The 19220-nt window shown below is 41.4% G+C and overlaps 1 protein-coding gene across 1 annotated transcript in view; it reads right to left on the minus strand.

Annotated features, from left to right (window-relative positions):
* Positions 1-11018: 11018 nt before the first annotated feature.
* Positions 11019-19220, minus strand: part of pcp4b (Purkinje cell protein 4b) — a 37450-nt gene continuing 29248 nt past the window's right edge. The window contains exon 3 of the mRNA XM_073488287.1: positions 11019-11729. Within this exon, the coding sequence (XP_073344388.1) occupies positions 11599-11729 (131 nt within the window). The 3' untranslated portion in view covers positions 11019-11598. The remainder of the gene's footprint in view (positions 11730-19220) is intronic.

Genomic DNA, 19220 nt, shown 5'->3' on the forward strand with positions numbered 1-19220 from the left:
ACAAACTGCACAACTTGAGCTCAAGCACACATCTATAATAATAATAAAACAAACTTTTGAGCAGGATTACTTATATGCAGAAGTTGCTTTCATGCAAAGTCCAACTCTCCCAGTTGCATCCTCACACCACCAGGAAGCATTTAAAACAACCTCAGCATGGCACAAACATTAAAATAACGCTCTTAAAAAGCATTAAAACAGGTTTGTAGTGATGCAGCTGTTTCTTGGGTTTTGATCAACAGATGGCGCTGTGCAGTCACTGAATTGAGTCCATTTGCTGCTTTAGGGAGTGAGCTTATGGAGTTTGAGCAGGTGGAAAGGGACGGTTCAGCACCAAAACTGTTTGTGACAACCTGGAGAGAGACATCAAGGGCAGCCCGGCAGTCTGTTCCAGTGCGTGTCTGCCATTTGCCGGAGCACACCACCCTGAAGACGGTGAATTATTCATGCCAGCGACTGACACTGGAACCTAGATCAGGTTTACACTGTCACACTGATCCCCACAGCGCCCGAGAATGTGGATGAGACAGCAGAGGCAGGGGAGGGATTGCATGCACAAAGTTACATATGCATATAAATACACAAGCAATATGATAATCTTTAGGGAAATCAGTACCGCGGATAAGTATTTATGTTGCTTCGAAGAAAATGAAAAATCTTGTTCTATATAGATGGTGTGCTTCTGTGTCATGCCGTGCAACAGAAATCATCGGCTGCATGTTTGAATACCAGAACAACTTCATGGAGCTGCAATAAATGAAATGGTCGCACAATATATAAAATCTACTGTGCATGAATGACAATAATTGCATTTTTCTTTTTTAAATCTGTGCCCTCCCTTCACAATGAATGAAGATGGATGGCACACCTGCACACCTGGAGAGACTTCATGACTGTGCAGTTGCCCTCATACATTACAAGGAAGCAGGACGGAGTGTTAGTGAGCGAGTCGCCTCCTGGCTGCAGGCCATAATCACACCTCCCACCGCGCTCAGCAGCCAGAGAGGGAAACTCCGAGAAAGAATAATGTGGAGAGGAAGTTTCAGATCTAATAGACTTTTAAAGTGGTCCCCAACCTTTTTGTTTGATGAAATGTGTTCATTTGAAGCGAGTTTAAGGTGGATGCTATGGCACTTTTGATAGGCCTAAGTGTTTAGGTCAGATTAACATACTACCTCATGGAAGCTGGATGTTTCAACAATTTATCATTTTTGCCTCACTACCACTTTTATCTTTTTCAACCATTATTCACTACTTTTAGCTAACTACCTACTATTTGAACAATTGAACTTTTTTTTAGCTAAATATTTCAACTGTTTATCAGCCTAGCCTACTTTCAGCTAACTAGCCTGTTTATATCCATTACTTTATTATTAATATCTTTAGCTAGGCTATCTAACAAACAATTCTAACCACTACTTTTAGCTTCCTCATTTGTCCATTTACTTTAAATGTTTTAATTTTAGCTGTTTATGAGTCACTTTTAGCTAACTAGCCTGTTTTCAACTGTTTATATCCAGTAGTTTTAGCTAACTATTTCAACTTTTTGTCCTCTTTACTTTTAGCATAAACTCTTTATGCATTAACTAGCTGTTTCAGCTAGGCGTTTTACCCACTAGATAGCTATTTTCAGGTAATGTTATTTAGTACCTTTAACTGGATAACTATTTCAGCTAATTACTTTTAGCTAACTAGCCTATTTAAACTGTTTATCAATTCATTTTAGTTAACTATATGCTAACCCTTTAAATTTGGCTACTTAGCTAACTGTTTTCAATCGGTTACTTTAGCGATAAAAATGTATCAATTATTTCAAGCTACTTATTTTAAGCTATCTCAATTAGCCTATGTGTGGGCCTACTTAAGCTTTTATCAAATACCTCAGCTGTCTAGTCTATTTATTTATTACTTTTAGTTATCTAGGGTGGTTTAGTCAAGCTATCCAACTCCTTATTCATTACCTTTAGCTCAGCTATCTATTTCACCCATTTATCCTTCTATCCTACAATCTTCCCTCATACCCTGTCAACTGCACAACTAATGTTACCTCTGGGAATCACTGAGATGGTATGATTGCGTATTTTCAGAAGAAGCGCTGGTCTGCCGTAGCATAAGTTCACATTTTTATTGGGATATTTCTTTTAATTGTCCACCGAGGATACCATAGCATGACGTCTAATGTCAGTGAACAGAAACAGGGAATAGACCAGTGCCCTCCCAACTGAGTTTTATAATGAGGTGTCTGAAGAGTTGGCAGCAGACAGCTGGGGTTAATTTAGAGAGCACAAAACGGAAGGACTTTCCCCCTGTGTTCACACAACCCTCCTCAAATCAGTCAAACCCTCACTTCTCTCTTTGGCCTCACAAGAACGTGCTCACTGTGTTTATCCATAACCATTATTTTTGTTCTCTGCTGTGTGCTGACCTCCCTCCTTCTTCTCTCCGTCTCAGATTGCTCTATTGATCCGGCAGCTTGTCTGTCCTTGTCCTCGGTGAAGGACTTGAGGAGCACAGGATGTTCCTGACAAGAAAATTGTTTCCCATGAGTTTCTTTTGACATATAGGGCAAACTGCAGGTTACTGGTTACTACACCACTGCACATTTTGTTCCCATGGATTAAGGCTGTGGACTTTTGGATAATGCATATCCTGGAGTGTTTACAAATGTTTGTACAGCTCGGTCAAATATTGACTTATAGCTGCTGTTGAAGAGCTTAAACATCATGGAAACAAATTCATTGACAAGGATAGCTGTACTATACTTGCTTTAATAGCGTTTAAAACATAAACACCAATCAGCTCGTCCTGCTGGGAAACTTTGGGTTCTGGCGTTCATGTAGACGCCACTTGACACACACCACCCGAACAAAGTTGCAAACCAATGGCAACGGTACTCCCCGATGGCAATCCCTGCCCGGAGACTCAGTGTCAGCCGAGTCTCCAAATTCCCTACATCCCAATCCGATCAAGCATCTGTGGGACGTGCCCAAACAAGCCCGAACCATGGAGGCCTCACCTCGCAACCCACAGGACTCAAAGGATCTGCCTCCAAAGCCCCCTGGTGCCAGACACCATCGGACATCCTCTGAGTCCTCGCCTCGACAGGTCTGATCCACGGAGGAAGGAAACTTTCCCTGATGGAACTGAAGTAATTTCAGTGTAAGACATAACATATTACATGCTACATAATAAGCAGGACACGAATACAGCCAGTGTCCGGGGTTTGGATCTCACCAAAGTCGCTGTATTCACTCTGGGTTTTGTAATGTGCTTTAGATAAGCTTCCACCAACTGCCTCACTGTATGCTGACAAAACTGATCTGATTTGAGCTCAAGCTGTCAACAGAGGGACTTAGAGAATAACCCATGTAGCGCGTCTTTCAAAGCAAAAGTCCTGCTTTTCAATGGGGCCTTAACGCTGGTGGTAAATAAGACTAAATCTTTCATAGTGTTGCATCATGTTTCATTATTCAACAATGATGGATTGTGAGAGAGGCATGTTGTCTGCTCAGTGATCTGCTTGTGCACTCGCTGTTCCTTGCTGCTTGTCTGGAGAGTCTCCTCTTCTGCTAGAGTCAGTGTCTTGAGCAAGATAACACAGCATTACTTCGCTGCACAGTCCCTAAAGAAACTTTCCTGGCAGTAGCAGTCGAAGTCATGAAGAAGTCAAACGGCAGTCATCAAAAATACACTAAAGACCTGGAGCCAAAACATGGCTGTGTCTACAATAGGTCTAGAGAGATATACAAATAGTACTGGCCTGTAACTTTGTAGTTTCTTCCAACCTATGGAGGTACTGTACAACACCCCAAAAGATGTTAACTGTTGTAATAATGATTAAATTACAACTGCAACTGTTTGGAGTCTTTAACGCATATTTTCTTGTCATTTACAGTTATTTATCCTACAGATCAAACTGTTCTGACCTTTCTGTGAGTGTGTACATTGTTTTCTGACCAATGATGGCGGAAAATGGGACACTATTTGTTCTGAAACATATCCTGACCAGAACTTCTTTGAATATATGTTTATATATTCTATGACAGACAGACGCAGAAGAAGATTGTTAGATATTGTTTGACAGATCATTCAGTCGTAACATCTTAGATGTATTCCTCTGGATGTATTTGGTCCACAGTGATTCAACAGCATCATGCCGTTACAGCCTAAGGTGCTCTGTTGGGTCATGATCTGCCATCTTGAGATGATGGCGTGGAGTAATATCCTGGTAAAAAAAGGGTAGATTGGATCCATGACGAGAGGAAACATGAAATAAAATGATGCTATGTTGGTGTCAAGAGGCCCTTTGATCCTGAACAGTGCTCTACAGATATTACTCCAAAACCACCAACATGTACATTCACAACAGAAAGTGAAGAATCAGTGTAAAGATGTTTTCCAGTCGTCAGTCATGTGGTTTACGGATAGATTCCCCACTGCTTCTTCGTTTTCTTTTTTTCAGCTGAGTAGAAGCTAACCTGCTGCTTCAACCCATCTGCTCCCAGGTTCAGAAGGTTGTGCGGTCAGTAATGCCACACTGAGCTATTATGTGAGTGCGTTTCTGTCTGCTGGCCTGAACAAATCTCCTTTGACCTTTGTCTATTTTACAGTATTTACTGACTGCATGTTTTTTTGCTTACTGTAAGATTCTCCGAAACGATGACATGGGTTATCGCCACAGGTCTGTATAAATCTATGTAAGCGGACCTGAAATGCCCTGAAAATATTAAAGTAAATGGTTTTGATACAAGAAATCCACAAAGACTAAACCACAACATCAAAACATGATGCTGGGATGTGTGTTAATCCTTGTCTCTTCATCTCAAATCGACACATTCATTGTAGCTTTGAAGTAAAATGCACTAGTTAGATTGAAATGTAACGTAACATCATGTTACAAAGCAGCCAGCCTCTTAATGCCACCCAAAAACTCACTGCTTGAACACACTTTTGTGTTGGATCTGTGTGACCATTACAAAGAAATAAAATGCTTCAGTGAGCATAATGTCACATAATGTTACTGAGGTTTGGTACAGAGACAGCGAGACAGTGAACGTTACATTGTGAGCTTGATTACATCCAGTGCCATGTGTCCATGATGTACGTTGTCTCTGTCGCTGATGAGTCAGGAAGCAGTGAAATGATCATGATTTGTCAGATTCCATGCGACCTGGAAAACAGCTTCCAACCCTGATCATGACGTTAGAGAAAATGGCTGCCATGTGAATATGGTGAGTTAAACACAGGCTTTGCAGTGGTGGAAAAGATCAAAAAGGCACTGCATCAACTTTTCTCCATTGTAAGGGCACACATTAGGGTGCCTCATCACATTTTCTCCACTGGAAGGGCACCAAGAGACCACTTCATCACCTTTCCCCATTTTGAAGGAAACACTAGAGGGCCCTGCATCACGTTTTCTCCACTGGAAGGGCACCCTTGAGGGCCCTTCATCACATTTCCTTTGCACATTGGGCCACCGCAGAGGTCTTTTTATTATGTTTTATACCCCATATAAAGTGATTTTCAGTTTGGAAGCCAGATGTCTCCATTAACCAGCATATCATGATACACGGCAGCTGAAATCCTCATTATCATATGTCATGCATTAGTTAAGATGAAAAAAAAGTCTAAATCTTAGGTGAAAGATCATCATAAGGTGCAGTATGTAGTCACATGTAGTATGCCATCAACCTTTCGAAGAGAGATTTGAAGCTGTGAGGGTGAGGTCTCATTAGTGAGGGAGAAAACCAGGTATAAATAGCACCTGGTCTTATCTGGGGTTGTTTCACAATCACAAGGTCAGTGGAGCATCAGTGCTGCCGGGGGGTAAGATATCTAGGACAGTGTTCAAATATAAAGAAAAAAAGAGAAAATATACTCTGTGACACATCTTTCAGTTTCTCTCAGACGCTGGTTCATGAAGGTGGCTTTTTCTTCTGTTCTTCAAAGGTGACTGGCTGACTCAATGCTAAGAAACATTGGACCCATCACATGATCATCCTGCAGCATGAATGTATATGGTCACACTATCTCAACATTTTCCTCAAGAACCCAGAACCCATTTGCAAACACAAGATCAGACAACCTGGACTCTGTGGATTTAACCATAGCTTTAAAATTCAACATTCAGTGATACGATGCTTTGAAGTGTGAGATCAGTCTATGTATGTCCAGAAAACAAAGATCATGATTTCCATATTTCATGTTTACGGTTTAAGAGTTTAAGCTTTTATCTGAAATGACATCTTTGCGCCAGCCTGAGCCACGACGGAGGAGAAACCAATGACTTGATCCTTGTTGCCTCCCCCTCTGTATCATCTGCCAGTCCTGCAGGCTCAGAGACTTTACACTGCTCACTCATTATGAACTGGAGCGGCTGAAGCAACTGTCACCCCTGTATCTGCGCTTAAAGCCACGGGTCATTGGTCATCAGCTGCCTCTGAACGCTACCTTCGCCCTAAAGCTCAAGATATCCACACACTGATGAAAATGCCATGAGCCATTTGCAGGATTATCATTGCTCAATAGATGGCTAAGACAAGTATCAGCAATTGCTGCTGGGCTCAAATTTCACCTAGATTATTCTGGCCTAGTAATCCCTCTACTGTATATCCTGTAACTCATTGTTAATAATTTGGTTAATAATGTAATAATAACTATGCTGCATACTGTCTATTTACAGAGATACTTGATTATTTATCACTTTCACTGGCAAAAGTGAAGTCAGTGGCTGCATTTATGAGAATACGGTTAAAAACTACCAGAATCTTCCTTTAATCATCACCATTGTATAACCAGATGGAGTGTGATAACTCCAATATAACCCCAAGAGAAAACTGAGCGGAACTTTGTGTTTATCTTTTTAAGCACTTTTTAAATTAGAGCTTGTTGTGTTGTGCTGCATGTAAAAACATCATTAAAACTGAGACATGATACACTGAGCTTCCGTTGCTTTGAGTGACTTTAGATCTGCAAGCTTCAACGGTTATTACTGGAGACTGATATGAAGACGTTTCATGTGAAAACATTAAAAACCAACTCCTCAGGCACCTGTCTGTTTCCGACAACAGGGAAGCAAATATGAAGTTTTAATCAGCTTTGAGAGTGACGGAGGGTTTTCGCTTTGTTCTGCACTGCGAGAAGTTTTGTTTTTTATCCATCACACTCTTTTTCTTTTTGTGTCATCACTGCAGGAGATTTGTCAGTGGAAAAAAAAACTCCATTGTGTAACCATCAAAGAAGTCAACCTTAGAGACAAAATACTACATGTGGCCAACAGCGAGGGGAGATGTTTGTATGAAAGCTTTTACACTGAATGTACGATGAGAGGAAAGTCTTTTGTCTGATTCCAGTGGAGGCGTCAGTCTTTTGTACACACAGTAGGCTGTTATTTATGACAGTGAAATTACTCACGCCACGCTCGCAGGCACACTCGCCCGTTGATTAGATCAAATTCACGTTGCTGTTAGTGTGACAGGCTACTAATGAACAATGTAAATGTAATGAATCAGACCTTGTGGAATCATCCATCTCCATGTCTACAGTGAGCCTACAGTGCTGCAGGAGACACCCTCGGCTTGAGATGGTAGGTTTCCATAATACTTTCAAACATCTCCTCTATATACACTTATGCGCATGAAAGGAGCCAATGTGTGCAGATTTGTTTTTTATTTTCAAGGAAATATGTTGAAATGCACACGTGAATGGATGTGGGCAGCAGCGTGTGAACCAATCACGAAAATGTCAGTTTTCATAAGAACACGGATGATTAATTATCATCAATAACCACATAGTGTGAAATGGATTTCTGTGGTTTTCCAGACAGAAGCAAAGGAAACAGTAATGCGCCACGAATGCTGAATTCATCTCTACCTTCCAAACAGCAGTAGAAAAAGGCAAAGAGCAGAAGACATGCATTGACTTTTCCCCTCTCATTGTCATCTACAGTACATCGCTGCTGTATTTACTCTGCTCTGCTGTGCAAAGTACAAAGTAAGGTGCCTCCGTTGACTTTAAACCCCCCCCCCCCCTCCAAACATTAACTTCGAAATAGTACAACTCTGTCTGGAGACCCAACGCTGCAATCCATCTCCAATTTCGAGGTGAGAGAAGTACACCTGCCAGCCGTACTCCAGGGACGAAGCGAACACCCACAGGTGATGACACAGTTCACTGTCAACCTCCCAGTATGCACCTCTCTACGTCAGCACAGAGGAGAGGAGAGGACAGGAGAGGAGAGGAGAGGAGAGGAGAGGAGAGGCTTATCATCTTGCAGGATCTGAAGAAAATCTCCATATGTTAATATCATGATTTAAATTCTATTACCACACATCGCTCACACAAACACAGGAAAGTGACTAGCAGAGCCTTGTGAGGACTGTTATTCTCTGTGGGCCTTTGGATGACTTGGCAGGATCCTTCTCAGCCGTCATCTGGGCGGAAAACATAACAAGCAGGCAAACAAACAAGGAAGTGCAGTGAGACTTTTATTTCCACAAGGCGGTGACCTTCAATGGAAATCTAAAGGTCACCGCACTCCTTTCAAGGAGGAAGACTACAGACTAAACCTGCTTTGTATTTACTTGCGAAGGATTGTGCAGTATTGTCACTTAGATTGTTTTACTTTTTTTTATGGAAATGTAGACTATATCAAAATGTAACGGATGCACTTTTTTGCACTGTAAACCATCTGGCTGTGAATATCAAGGAATCGGCTCCTCTTGTCATCACAGTTTAATCCTCTCAGGCTTACAAAGCTGATCTGCTGTGGGGATCAATTCCCGGGGTGCAAAGGTCATCACTGACCTTGATATAATACAGTTCAGTGACCCACCCCTGTGCTCTTGTTCTTCTTAACCTTTGACATCTTGAATTCCTGACGTGGTTGACACCCTTGAGTGTCTTCTAAAGAGGGAAACGACTTTTGTTAGGAGATTAGGTTACAATCACGTACGTGTTGTTCAACCGCTGGTTCAGAGTTTTCATTGGAGCAGCATTCTTATTAAGAGTGATACTGCCTGATACTGTATGCACACCTGAAACACCTCTTTGTTATTAGAAAGGTCCTACAACTATGGAAGCCCATATCTGCCAGTTAAAGAGATGAAAAAATAAGGTGAAAACTGAGCTTGATGAAAAACATATTCCCATGGTGAGTCATAATTATTGAGATGAAAAGTATAAATTATGAGATAAAAAGTCATAATTGATCTTATACTTTTGACTTTCTGTTTCATAATTTCAACTTTTTATCTCATACTTTTGACCTTTAGTATCATAATTTCAATTTCTGTCATTATTTCGACTTTTTAACTCATAATTATGACTTTTTATATCCTAATCTTGATTTAATAACTTTTTATCTATGGGTAGAATTCACCCTCTGAGGACCATGGTTGTCTGTATTTTTAGAGCAATCCTCCAAGCAGTTGCTTTTTAATGTATCCCGATTATGACAGATATGGTTGAAACTGTGTTTTAATTTCTTTGAACCTTGGGCGAGGAATATTTCATGATCCAGTGTCTTGTTCTTGTTTTTCCTGTTTTATTTTGATATTATGCCCTCATGTGTCTCTTCTTGCTTTTCAGTTCCTCCTGTGTGTTTTTTCCCTCCCAGTGTTTTTCCACTCGTTTCCTCACCTGTTCCTCTTCCCTCCTCACTCCACCTGTTCCTGATCCCCTCGTTAGTGTCTGGGTATATAGTCTTTGTTCTCCCTCATGTGTTTGTCAGTTCATTCTGTCATTCCTCTGTATATCTGTGAGGTCCGTGTTGTTAAATGTTACTCTGTCTTGGTCCGTCTTTCCCTGCGTTTCCTTGTGCCTCCTATTTTGGTATGTTTCTGATGTTGGTTTCTTGTTTCTCGTTTGATTTTAACTTAGATTTTCTGTTGCCCTTTGTTTAAGCTTTTTAGTTGCTACTGTTTTTGGTCCTTGTGACTCATTTTTGGTTTACCCTGGTTATCATGTTATATATGTTGCATTTCAATATGTTGTGATTTTTGTATGGCTGCTACCTTGGACAGATCTTTCTTGTGGAAGACATCTTTTTCTCAGTGGGACTTCTTTATAAAATAGAGGTGAAATAAAAAATGAACTAAAAACATCCAGTAGCTGTTGAGGCATTTCAAACTGATCAAAAGTGGTGGGCCTACCGACAGACATCAAAGCCTCGCCGCTAGCATGGCTACCAAAGACTCCACTGCACATAAACTATGGACCGATTCCTCCATAGGAAACCAGCAAATGATGTTCAACTGATGTATGAGGCATGAGATATATCGTGCTACGCTATTCCTTTGAAAACTTTACTTTTAGGCTGCAGCAAAGTGTTATTGCCAGTGTTTGTGTGCTTTCACATGTTTCCTCATGCAGACTAATGAGGGGGACCACATAATGTGCCTGAGCAGTAAGCTGTATAATGATGGAAGCTTTGTGCTTTTCTGTGATCAACATTAAAAGGACTGGGGCTTGTTTGTGACAGCTGCCTTGCAGCCAAAATCTTGGCCACCCAGTTATTTACACAGAACAGAAAGAAAGTCAAACAAAGTCTGGAGCAGCAGCTGGCCAACTAAGACCAGAACCGGATGCCAGTGTTCCCTCAAATTCAATTTTACCAAAACTGCTATCAGAAGCTCTGGAAAGGCAGAAATAATGTTTTCAAATCATCGTGTTGTCCATGGTTAAATATCAGCCTATAATCCTGAACTCAAACTGTACTCATGCAGGTGTAGGTTGTTGGATGTGTGTTTTAAAGAGCCTAAAGCTGAGAACAGCTCAGTGGGAATCAGCTAGCCTGGCTCGACATGGAGAAGGTCATCAAGCTGAGAAGGGAATAGATTCAGCTGAGCTCATTCTGAAGAGGTTTCTATTAATAGTTTGTCATCAGAATATAAGTCCCTCTGCTGTCCCTGCAGAGTGTATGTTAATGCAATATATCAGACATACTGCAGCAAGTCAGCAGCCACTTTTGATATGTAGCTAGAGTGTTCAGTCAAATTCAGCATTTACATGCACTGTAGACAAGTTCCACACAGAGTCTTTATTTATTCAATGTACATTGATACACAGCTTGACATTACCATGCAGGTAAGAAAAAATGCCTCGGGGTGAAATATTCTGTTCAGGATGGGAAGCTCCAGGCTAAGTTTCCTAAAAACATCCTCCACTCTAACATCAGCTTTTGCTCCATCTACTCACACAAACACAGGTGTTTCTTGGGAAACGTAGTACAGAGAGGGGCGGTGCGGGTATATCTACGAGGCTAGGATAAGTACAAAAACATATTCTAACGCAAACACCAGCTAGACTTCATGATATATGGACGAGGACAGAAACCACATCTTCATCTTTCTGTTACTTATTTATTGATACAGCAGTCAAATAATAAATAGTAATTATAATAATAGGATAATGAAAATTCACAGACATGTCATATGATAAACAAGCTATTGCATTCTCTCCCCCCAACCCCGTCAATCACAGCCCCCTGCAGTCCCAACAGGTATGAATTTGTTTACATGCAAATGTCACACCATCGTCACTGTGCCGTCGCTCCCACCTGCCGTCTCCACACACAGTGGCAGAGCAGCGTGGCGCTCACTAGGACTTCTCAACGCGCTTCTTCTTCTGGAACTTCCTGAACTGGGACTGGATGGCGACGGCCGCCTTCTCGGTCTCAGGGTCTTCCATGTCGATGTCAAAGTCCTCTGGGACATCCGTCTTGGACGCATCTGGAAGGAAAAGGAAACAATGGGTGTAATGCACTGCAGTGTACAAAGACTGGTCTGAGTCACACAGCCAAGTGTAAAACCAAATCACAACAGCGAAAGTGTGAGGAAAAGGTTTAAAATGTGTGTTTATCTGCTGTAATGGCATCTTCGGGATTACATAATCAGATTACAAGTATAAGTAACAAGAAAAAAATTAGAAAAATTCATAGGTAGATTATAGTTACACATCATGATTAGATGTTTGATTACGTCCTTAAAATATGGCAATTTTTCAACTTTTTTCATGAATGTGAATTTTTCAAACATGTTCTCCTTTACATCAAAGTAAATTGCTCCCCACGGGTTGCGTTTGAGTTTTTACTCCTTTATATTTACATTGAAAATGAAGGATGAACATTTTGAGTAGGTGCTCCTCTTATGTTACAAGCACCAAGTCCTCCTTGTGACCTTTGATCAAAAAGAACAGCAGCAACAAAAACTGGCACAAAAGAAACAGCCTCCCACGTGTTGCTGAACACCCACAGTACAGCTGTAGTTTGTGCCAGTACTGTTTTTGATTCGACCAAATGTAAATACTGAATATGCAAAATGAGATGTTTAAAGAGAAAAAACTAGATTTGTAGAACTCAAATTTTTGTGGCTGTGTCCATTTTTTTTAGGATAAGGTGACATACAGTCATAGACATACAGCACTAGCCTCAGTCTTTCAGCACAGCACCATGTATGTAGCAGTCAAGTGGATATTCGAGGCCCCTCAGCTAACAACATTGAAAAGGCTACCTACAGCTTGTTTAAAGGATTGATACCAGAGAGCTAATCTTATAAAATATCAAGTGATCCCTGATGCAGTCATTCTGTGTTCAATGCTTAGGTTGCGTAGGGAATAAAATACTTCTTGTATATGCCTCCAACTGGCCTTTGGGACCCTGAATCGACAGCCAAACGTTAACAGCTCAAACTGTGAGTGAAGTGGGTGTGAGGTATCTGCAGTTAGGCTGTACGTTTAGCCTTTCTCTGTACAGCAGCACCATCAAATATATTGCAAAGTTGTTTCTGAGGTCAGGGGCCAAAGCATGAATTGATCTGCGGTTCTTAATCCTCTCTAAGGCTCAGCTAACACTGACCAAGGGGACACGACCGACTGTAATCCCAGTAAAAACTGATACAAGCTGGTTTCAGCAAGCATTAGGAGGAATCAGTGTTTTTATCTCCTGGTCAATGAGGTCCTAATGAACAAAGAGGTAAAGAAGAATATTGCAGATAAGAGCATTTAGCCATTAACTGACTGAAGGAAACATTTCTTGGAAAACTAAAATTTGCACTGAAATGGTTTAACCATCTATACACAAGACAAAAATAGGAATTGAAGGAGAAACGGACCCAGCAAAACAGACTGATCAGTGACATTGTTACTGATATTAGTCTTTTATTGATTTAAAATGTGTCGTCTCCTCACGGTAGCACAGGAGCGTGCTGCTGAAAGGAGAGCAGCAGAGCTACAGGCTATAATGAAGCAGGGATATTCGGGGCTTTGAGAGGTTATGACAAGCTAACATTTACCCAAACAAGTTTCACCGTGACTCGAACGTCTGTCTGCGACAGCCTATGTCGCCAAGAATAACAATCAGGAGACACGCATGTCTCTGGCACAGGAATAAACTGTGATACAGGCTCTGCTTTTTGCAATATACAGGATGATTACCATGAAATTGATCACAAAATCGGTTGTTTATAAACTGTTCTCTTAAAATCAGTCTACCAAAAATTTTAAAAACAAAACATAATCATCGTTACCTATTTTAACCTTTGTGCTACTCAAAGCAAGAACTGTTTCTCAACAAAGCTCAGCGTGGGGATTATTCCATTTCTTTGCCACGCAACACTTCTGCAAAGGATTGATCTGCTAGAGTGTAATCAGCAGAGGTAACTGCAGAGAAACACTCATGATAGACAGCGAGAGAGAGAGAGAAGCGGCATAGAGGAGGACCAAAGGCGGGAAAGCAGAGAGGCGACTCATGTATTGACTATGCAGCTAATCCTCGGGCTCCCTCGAGGCTGAGCTTGAGTACCTCTGTCTTGCCGTTCAAGGAGGAAACACTAACTGCTGTGTCGAGCCCAGCTTTGAATCCTGCATTAATTGATATTGAATTTTCCAGCGCTCTAATGCCTGCTGTTTTCATCCCGGCAGCATTAGTTATTGAGCTGTGCCCTCCGCCGCGTCAACACCAGACATGTTCATAATCTTTGTACGACAAGCTGCTGACATCTTTTTTTCGAACATGTCTAGATTGTCAGAGTGTGGAGCGGAGGCACGGGCATGACGTGATCTGGTGCTGGAAGGAATGTTGTAACTGACGACAATTGACGACAGAGAACATCCCAAGAACATGATTGTGGTCAGAGACACTTATGTCGAGGAAGTTACCATTGAAGGAAATGGGGATACAGCATGCTTCAACCAAACCATTGTGCGACCTTTGTCATAACACAAATGTGCTCTGCCTGAACAAACAAGGGATTGCTCTGACGGCCGGTGCTTCTCACAAGCTGCTACTCCTCTCAGCCTCCTCCATATCTGGTCCCCTGGCCAAATCGTAACGTCCCTATAGAAACTGCATCACCAGGGGGTTTTACATGACGCTAATGTCCCCAATCTTGGCTGCCTGCTCTACTCTGTTGATGCTTGAAGTGCTTTCTTTGTGTGTCACACTAAAAGCGGACAGTATCCAGGGACACAAGCATAGTCTGGACTGGCCATCGGCAAATCCCATTGGTCCCAATGGCCAATATGTTAGTACTGGTTTTTGGGAATAAGGGAGAGTAGAGGCACTTTTTCCACTTCAAACACTGCAGACAGCCCATTTTTCCTATTATGAAACCCCAATAGTGTGAAAAATGTCTCATTGGACCGAAAGCCCATTTGTCCTGGAGTCTGAAAATAAGAGCCCACTGCTCTGAAAGCCTGTTGTTACAGAAATACTCATTCCCTGTAGTTGCTTTACCTTGAATAGTGGGTTAGGTTCGTGTCTGATTAGGGTTAGGGGGTTAGGGTACGTTGTATGGTTCAGGCCAGAGAGATACCCTTAATCAAGGGTTTGCACCATCCATGGACAGGGCCAACAGTCATTGAACTAACTGCAGGGAGAGTTTGTATTTTCAGAGCAAGTAGCTATTTCAGGAAAACAGACTGTCAGCCAATAGGCTTTCAGTCCACTGGGACATCTTTCTGACTTTTAGGGTTTTAGAATAATGGCATGGCAACAACAAATGCTACTGCATGCGTTGTGCATGTGTCTGGAGGGTACTTAATATGCCTAGTTTTGAAAATACTCTTACTTTTCTACGTCTTTCCGTCTGCAAATGCTAACCTGACAGGCCCGATGGTTGTATACACGGAACGATTTGGCGAGGCGCCGCTAGAAACTGTTTGGAAAATGGCAGGCACTTTCAGAAAACACTTAGCAGGTGATTGGATGACCCATCTGTCTTTCACTGTCTATCACGGGCTAACTTCCACCAATTGGATCGACAGGAGGAGAGAGCCACCACAAGTGGAGCCGGTCAGTAAATCGAACACTCACCGAAGCCGAGTCAAGAAAAACCTTCAGTGCCGTTCTTTGCTCTTCTTCCAATGAAATGTATTCTCTAATTCTGACATTACTGATGCTATAGCAGCTACGCTAACCTCTTGAGGAGCTGTCATTGTTGTTTTCAAACGTATAGTCGCTCCTCTCACTGGTCGTCAGATCTAAAACACCCCCATAGCTGCCAGTAGCTCCTCAAAGGACGTTGATTGGTTGAATCACTGTGTTCAACAACAAGTGCATAGCCTGAAGTCTGGCACGATGGATTTGTGATCACATGAATCCAGTTGCCTCCCAAGGTAATGCAAGTGCAGGAGTTGGTGAACATTTGTATTACTGTGGCATCCATCTAGTTTCAATTCCTTAAAGTGATCCCTTTAAAGCAGTGCACAACTGTCAGCAGTGTGTTGGTGGTGTACATGTCCAGTTAAATATTTCAGGGGAATCACAAGCATTCATCTAAAAGAACCACATCATCATCCTGACAAAGGTGCTGAGTCCATATTTTCATCCATTTTTATAAGACAGGAGTCGGTGGATGAGTGTGACAATGACGGATCGTTCTCCTCAGTTTGAGGATTCATCTCCTCCTCGACACACACAGCGGATTATCAAACCTATTACCTCTGGCAGCACTTTCAGTGTCCCTGTCTGCACCTAATGGGAATCTAATATCTGCTGTCAGAGTGCCATTCTGGATCATCTTGACTGTGCTTTCAGCGTGGAGGAGAAAAATGTCTTTATTTATTTGCTGCAATAGAAGCCTATATGCTACTAGGTCAGGCTCAATAGATTTACTCCTTTAAGACATGACTTTGCTGCATGTTGCTAACTTTATCTATAATTTAGATGGAATGGGTCATAAGCGACATGATAAGACCATCCTTGGTTGGCTGTCTTTCAAAATGTCTTTTAAAAGCTGCTCTGAAGCCCAGTGAAAGCTGGGACGTCTTATTGATTTCACTGCTTCAAACCAGTTGAGCCATGAGGGGGATTTGTGGAAGCGGAGGACGAGACGCATTAAAGGAGGACTTTTAGACCTTGAGACAAGAGAGACGGATCGTGGAAGGTAAAGTGAAACTCTGTATCAAAGTGTTTTACACAGTGTGTGGACTCTGTTGGAGCCTAAGATGCTGCAGTGTGATGAATCTGTAACAAAAATTTCCATCAGTTCACATTTGCACTTTCAATCGCAAATACTGAAGTCCTTTCCTTCCTCTTGGAGGCTCAAAATCTGCAGCATAGTTTAGCTCATTTTAAAAAAAAAGTAAAAGAAAGAAAGAAAGAAAGAAAGAAAGAAAGAAAATGTGTTACTTTTCTCTGCAAGTAAGAAAAAATAAATCAAAGTAATGTTTTTGTATTCTTTGCTCTGGGTCTCTCTTTTATTATTTCAGCAGGCTGCAGTGTAATTATAGTTGGCAGAAATCACCCCTGGCCTGAATGCCAGGGGTGATAATGAAACACCTGACAGCTCACGTTAGAGACTGAAAGCTCCCTGACACTCGTTATTGTATACCTGCAAAACAGGAAGTGCTCTAAAATGGTGAGATGTACTGTAAAACCGCCTTGAATGCTGTAATAATCAACTGACACTAAACTAAATCAACTCAATTATACACTTGACAAAAATGTTTGGTGGTTACAGCTGCTCAATAATATCATAATAAACTGAGTACCAGTGAGTGTCTGGTGTTGGTCCTGGTGATGGGCTTTTATTATGTTCAGTATTTCATTTACAACAGACAACTTTTCCCGCCTTGTGTTTCCAAGTGGTATAATTGTTGGATCGTTCCCGTTTTCCTCTGAGTCACAAATAACAACAACACAGGACCCGGTGCCCGGTGGCAGACAAAGTTGTATAGTGAAAGCGAGGTTTATAGGGAACCAATGTAAATGCTGATAGTTTCATTATTCTATATCCATTATAGTCTGCAATCAACAGTTACTTGATAATGATATGTTGAAGTCTATTACCAGTTTCAAATAAAAATTTGAACAGCTGTTGATGATTATGATAATAACATTATTTATTAGTTGCAGCCCTATTGCTATTCATACTGTAATACAATGGAGATGCTTCTAAATGCATCACATATCATGTCAAATTTGTTTTTAATTTACAATCTCAGGCAGATTTAGCGAGGCTGCTTCTCCGATTCTTCTCTCTTTACACCCAGGAATCCAGCACTGCAAATTTAATAGCAATCTGTTTTTTGGACTCACAGGTCAGAACACAGTATGTGTCTCATCAAGCATTTGTTAAGAAGCTTGTAGATTGCCTATAATGAATGTTCCCACATTAACTGTAAGAAATTACAAACACTACAGACATAATTCAAAACCATCCGTGTGTTTAACCATCCAATGTGACTGAAAATGAAAGGAAACAATCACGGTAAGTGGATCGCGGCTTGGAAGACATGACCTGCGTAAGACGGGAAGTGCGGTGCCTGCGGTGCTGGACTCTCTGCAATTGAATCTCCAAACAAAAAAAGGGCAGAACATGCTTCTTATACTGTACATCATGGACTGACCTCTGGGTTTAATACCTTAGATGTGTGCAGGGGAAAAGGCTATTTCATCTTTTCTGAGGGAAATAAAAAGGAGGTAGAATGCCTCGATGTTTCAGTTTTGCTAAATTAAACTAAACAAATAAAATACTGAGTCTTACATGTTTTTTCCATGTGTTCAATGTCTGGTGCTATTATAAGATTGGGTTTTTTTTTATTTCATTTTAATTCCCATCCACCTTGCCTTGCTATTCTCAAAAAGAATCTTAAGCCATATTACAAATACAGATTTGTCAGAGGTAAGGCAGTGCTTTTACTCCAGTGGCCATAAAATGTAAAGAATAAGACATCCACCATTCAAAGCTGAAGGATCAGGACTCAGAGGCATGTCTTCAAAAGATCACAAAACTTCCAAAAATACATCAGTGTAGGAAATCTGTGCAGGTAGCTTGTTACGTCTTAAACTTTACTGTTAGGCGGCAACCTCTTGTGGCCGTAGTTGTTATGGCGGTAGCAAAGAAGGAAGTCAGGTAACGCAGTATAAAGAGCAACAACCTCAGCGTACGATTTAATATTTTACTTACATAGCACACGTAACTTATGTCACATAGGTAACCTTATGTAACTCATGTACATAACTTCACTTATGTGACTAACACACTTATTTTAACCCAAACTATGATCGTTTCCTAAACCTAACCTCACTGAGACTGTTTCAAAACATTAATTAACATCAAAACAACAATCTGATTGGCTCATACCTGTTGCCTTTGTTGGTTGGGTTGTTTAGAGTTAGGGCGAGGGTATCAGGGTAAGCCAATCAGAGGAAGAGTAGGGCCAGTCATGCTTTCACCAGTCGTATATGTTGTTTTGGGAGTCACTGGCAAACTAACTATTGTGTCGTTTAGTGAGGATGTGTTGCAAAAGATACTTCAATGTTTGATTGTTTTGTGTGTGTTTACATGCATAGGAGTGTGTGTGTGTGTGTGTGTGTGTGTGTGTGTGTGTGTGTGTGTGTGTGCACTGTGCCTGCCGGTGTTTGAAAGTCAGTGTGTGAAAGTCAAGAAAATATCAGTGACCCCTAAGGGCCTTGAAACGCCAGAGGGGCAACAAAGCGTGAGACAGACCTCAGCGATCGATATACAAATACACATGAAGGACTGGTTCTGTATTGATTGCTTCTGTGCGCCTCCTTTTTCAGTGTGTGTCAACTCCTATTTTGCTTTGGGGCGGAAGCGTCTGTGTAACCTACTTGGACGCGGTCGTGGGATGTTCAAAGACCTTCAGAGGAAATGTGTGGTTCCAGCAGCTCTTTCTAGCACTGGATGCTTCTGAAACAGCGATCTGGTGTGAATTTACTAACACTATCTGACAGAATAAGACAAATTCATTATGGC

Source organism: Pagrus major, chromosome 2, assembly GCF_040436345.1.
Source record: "Pagrus major chromosome 2, Pma_NU_1.0".
NCBI lineage: Eukaryota > Metazoa > Chordata > Actinopteri > Spariformes > Sparidae > Pagrus > Pagrus major.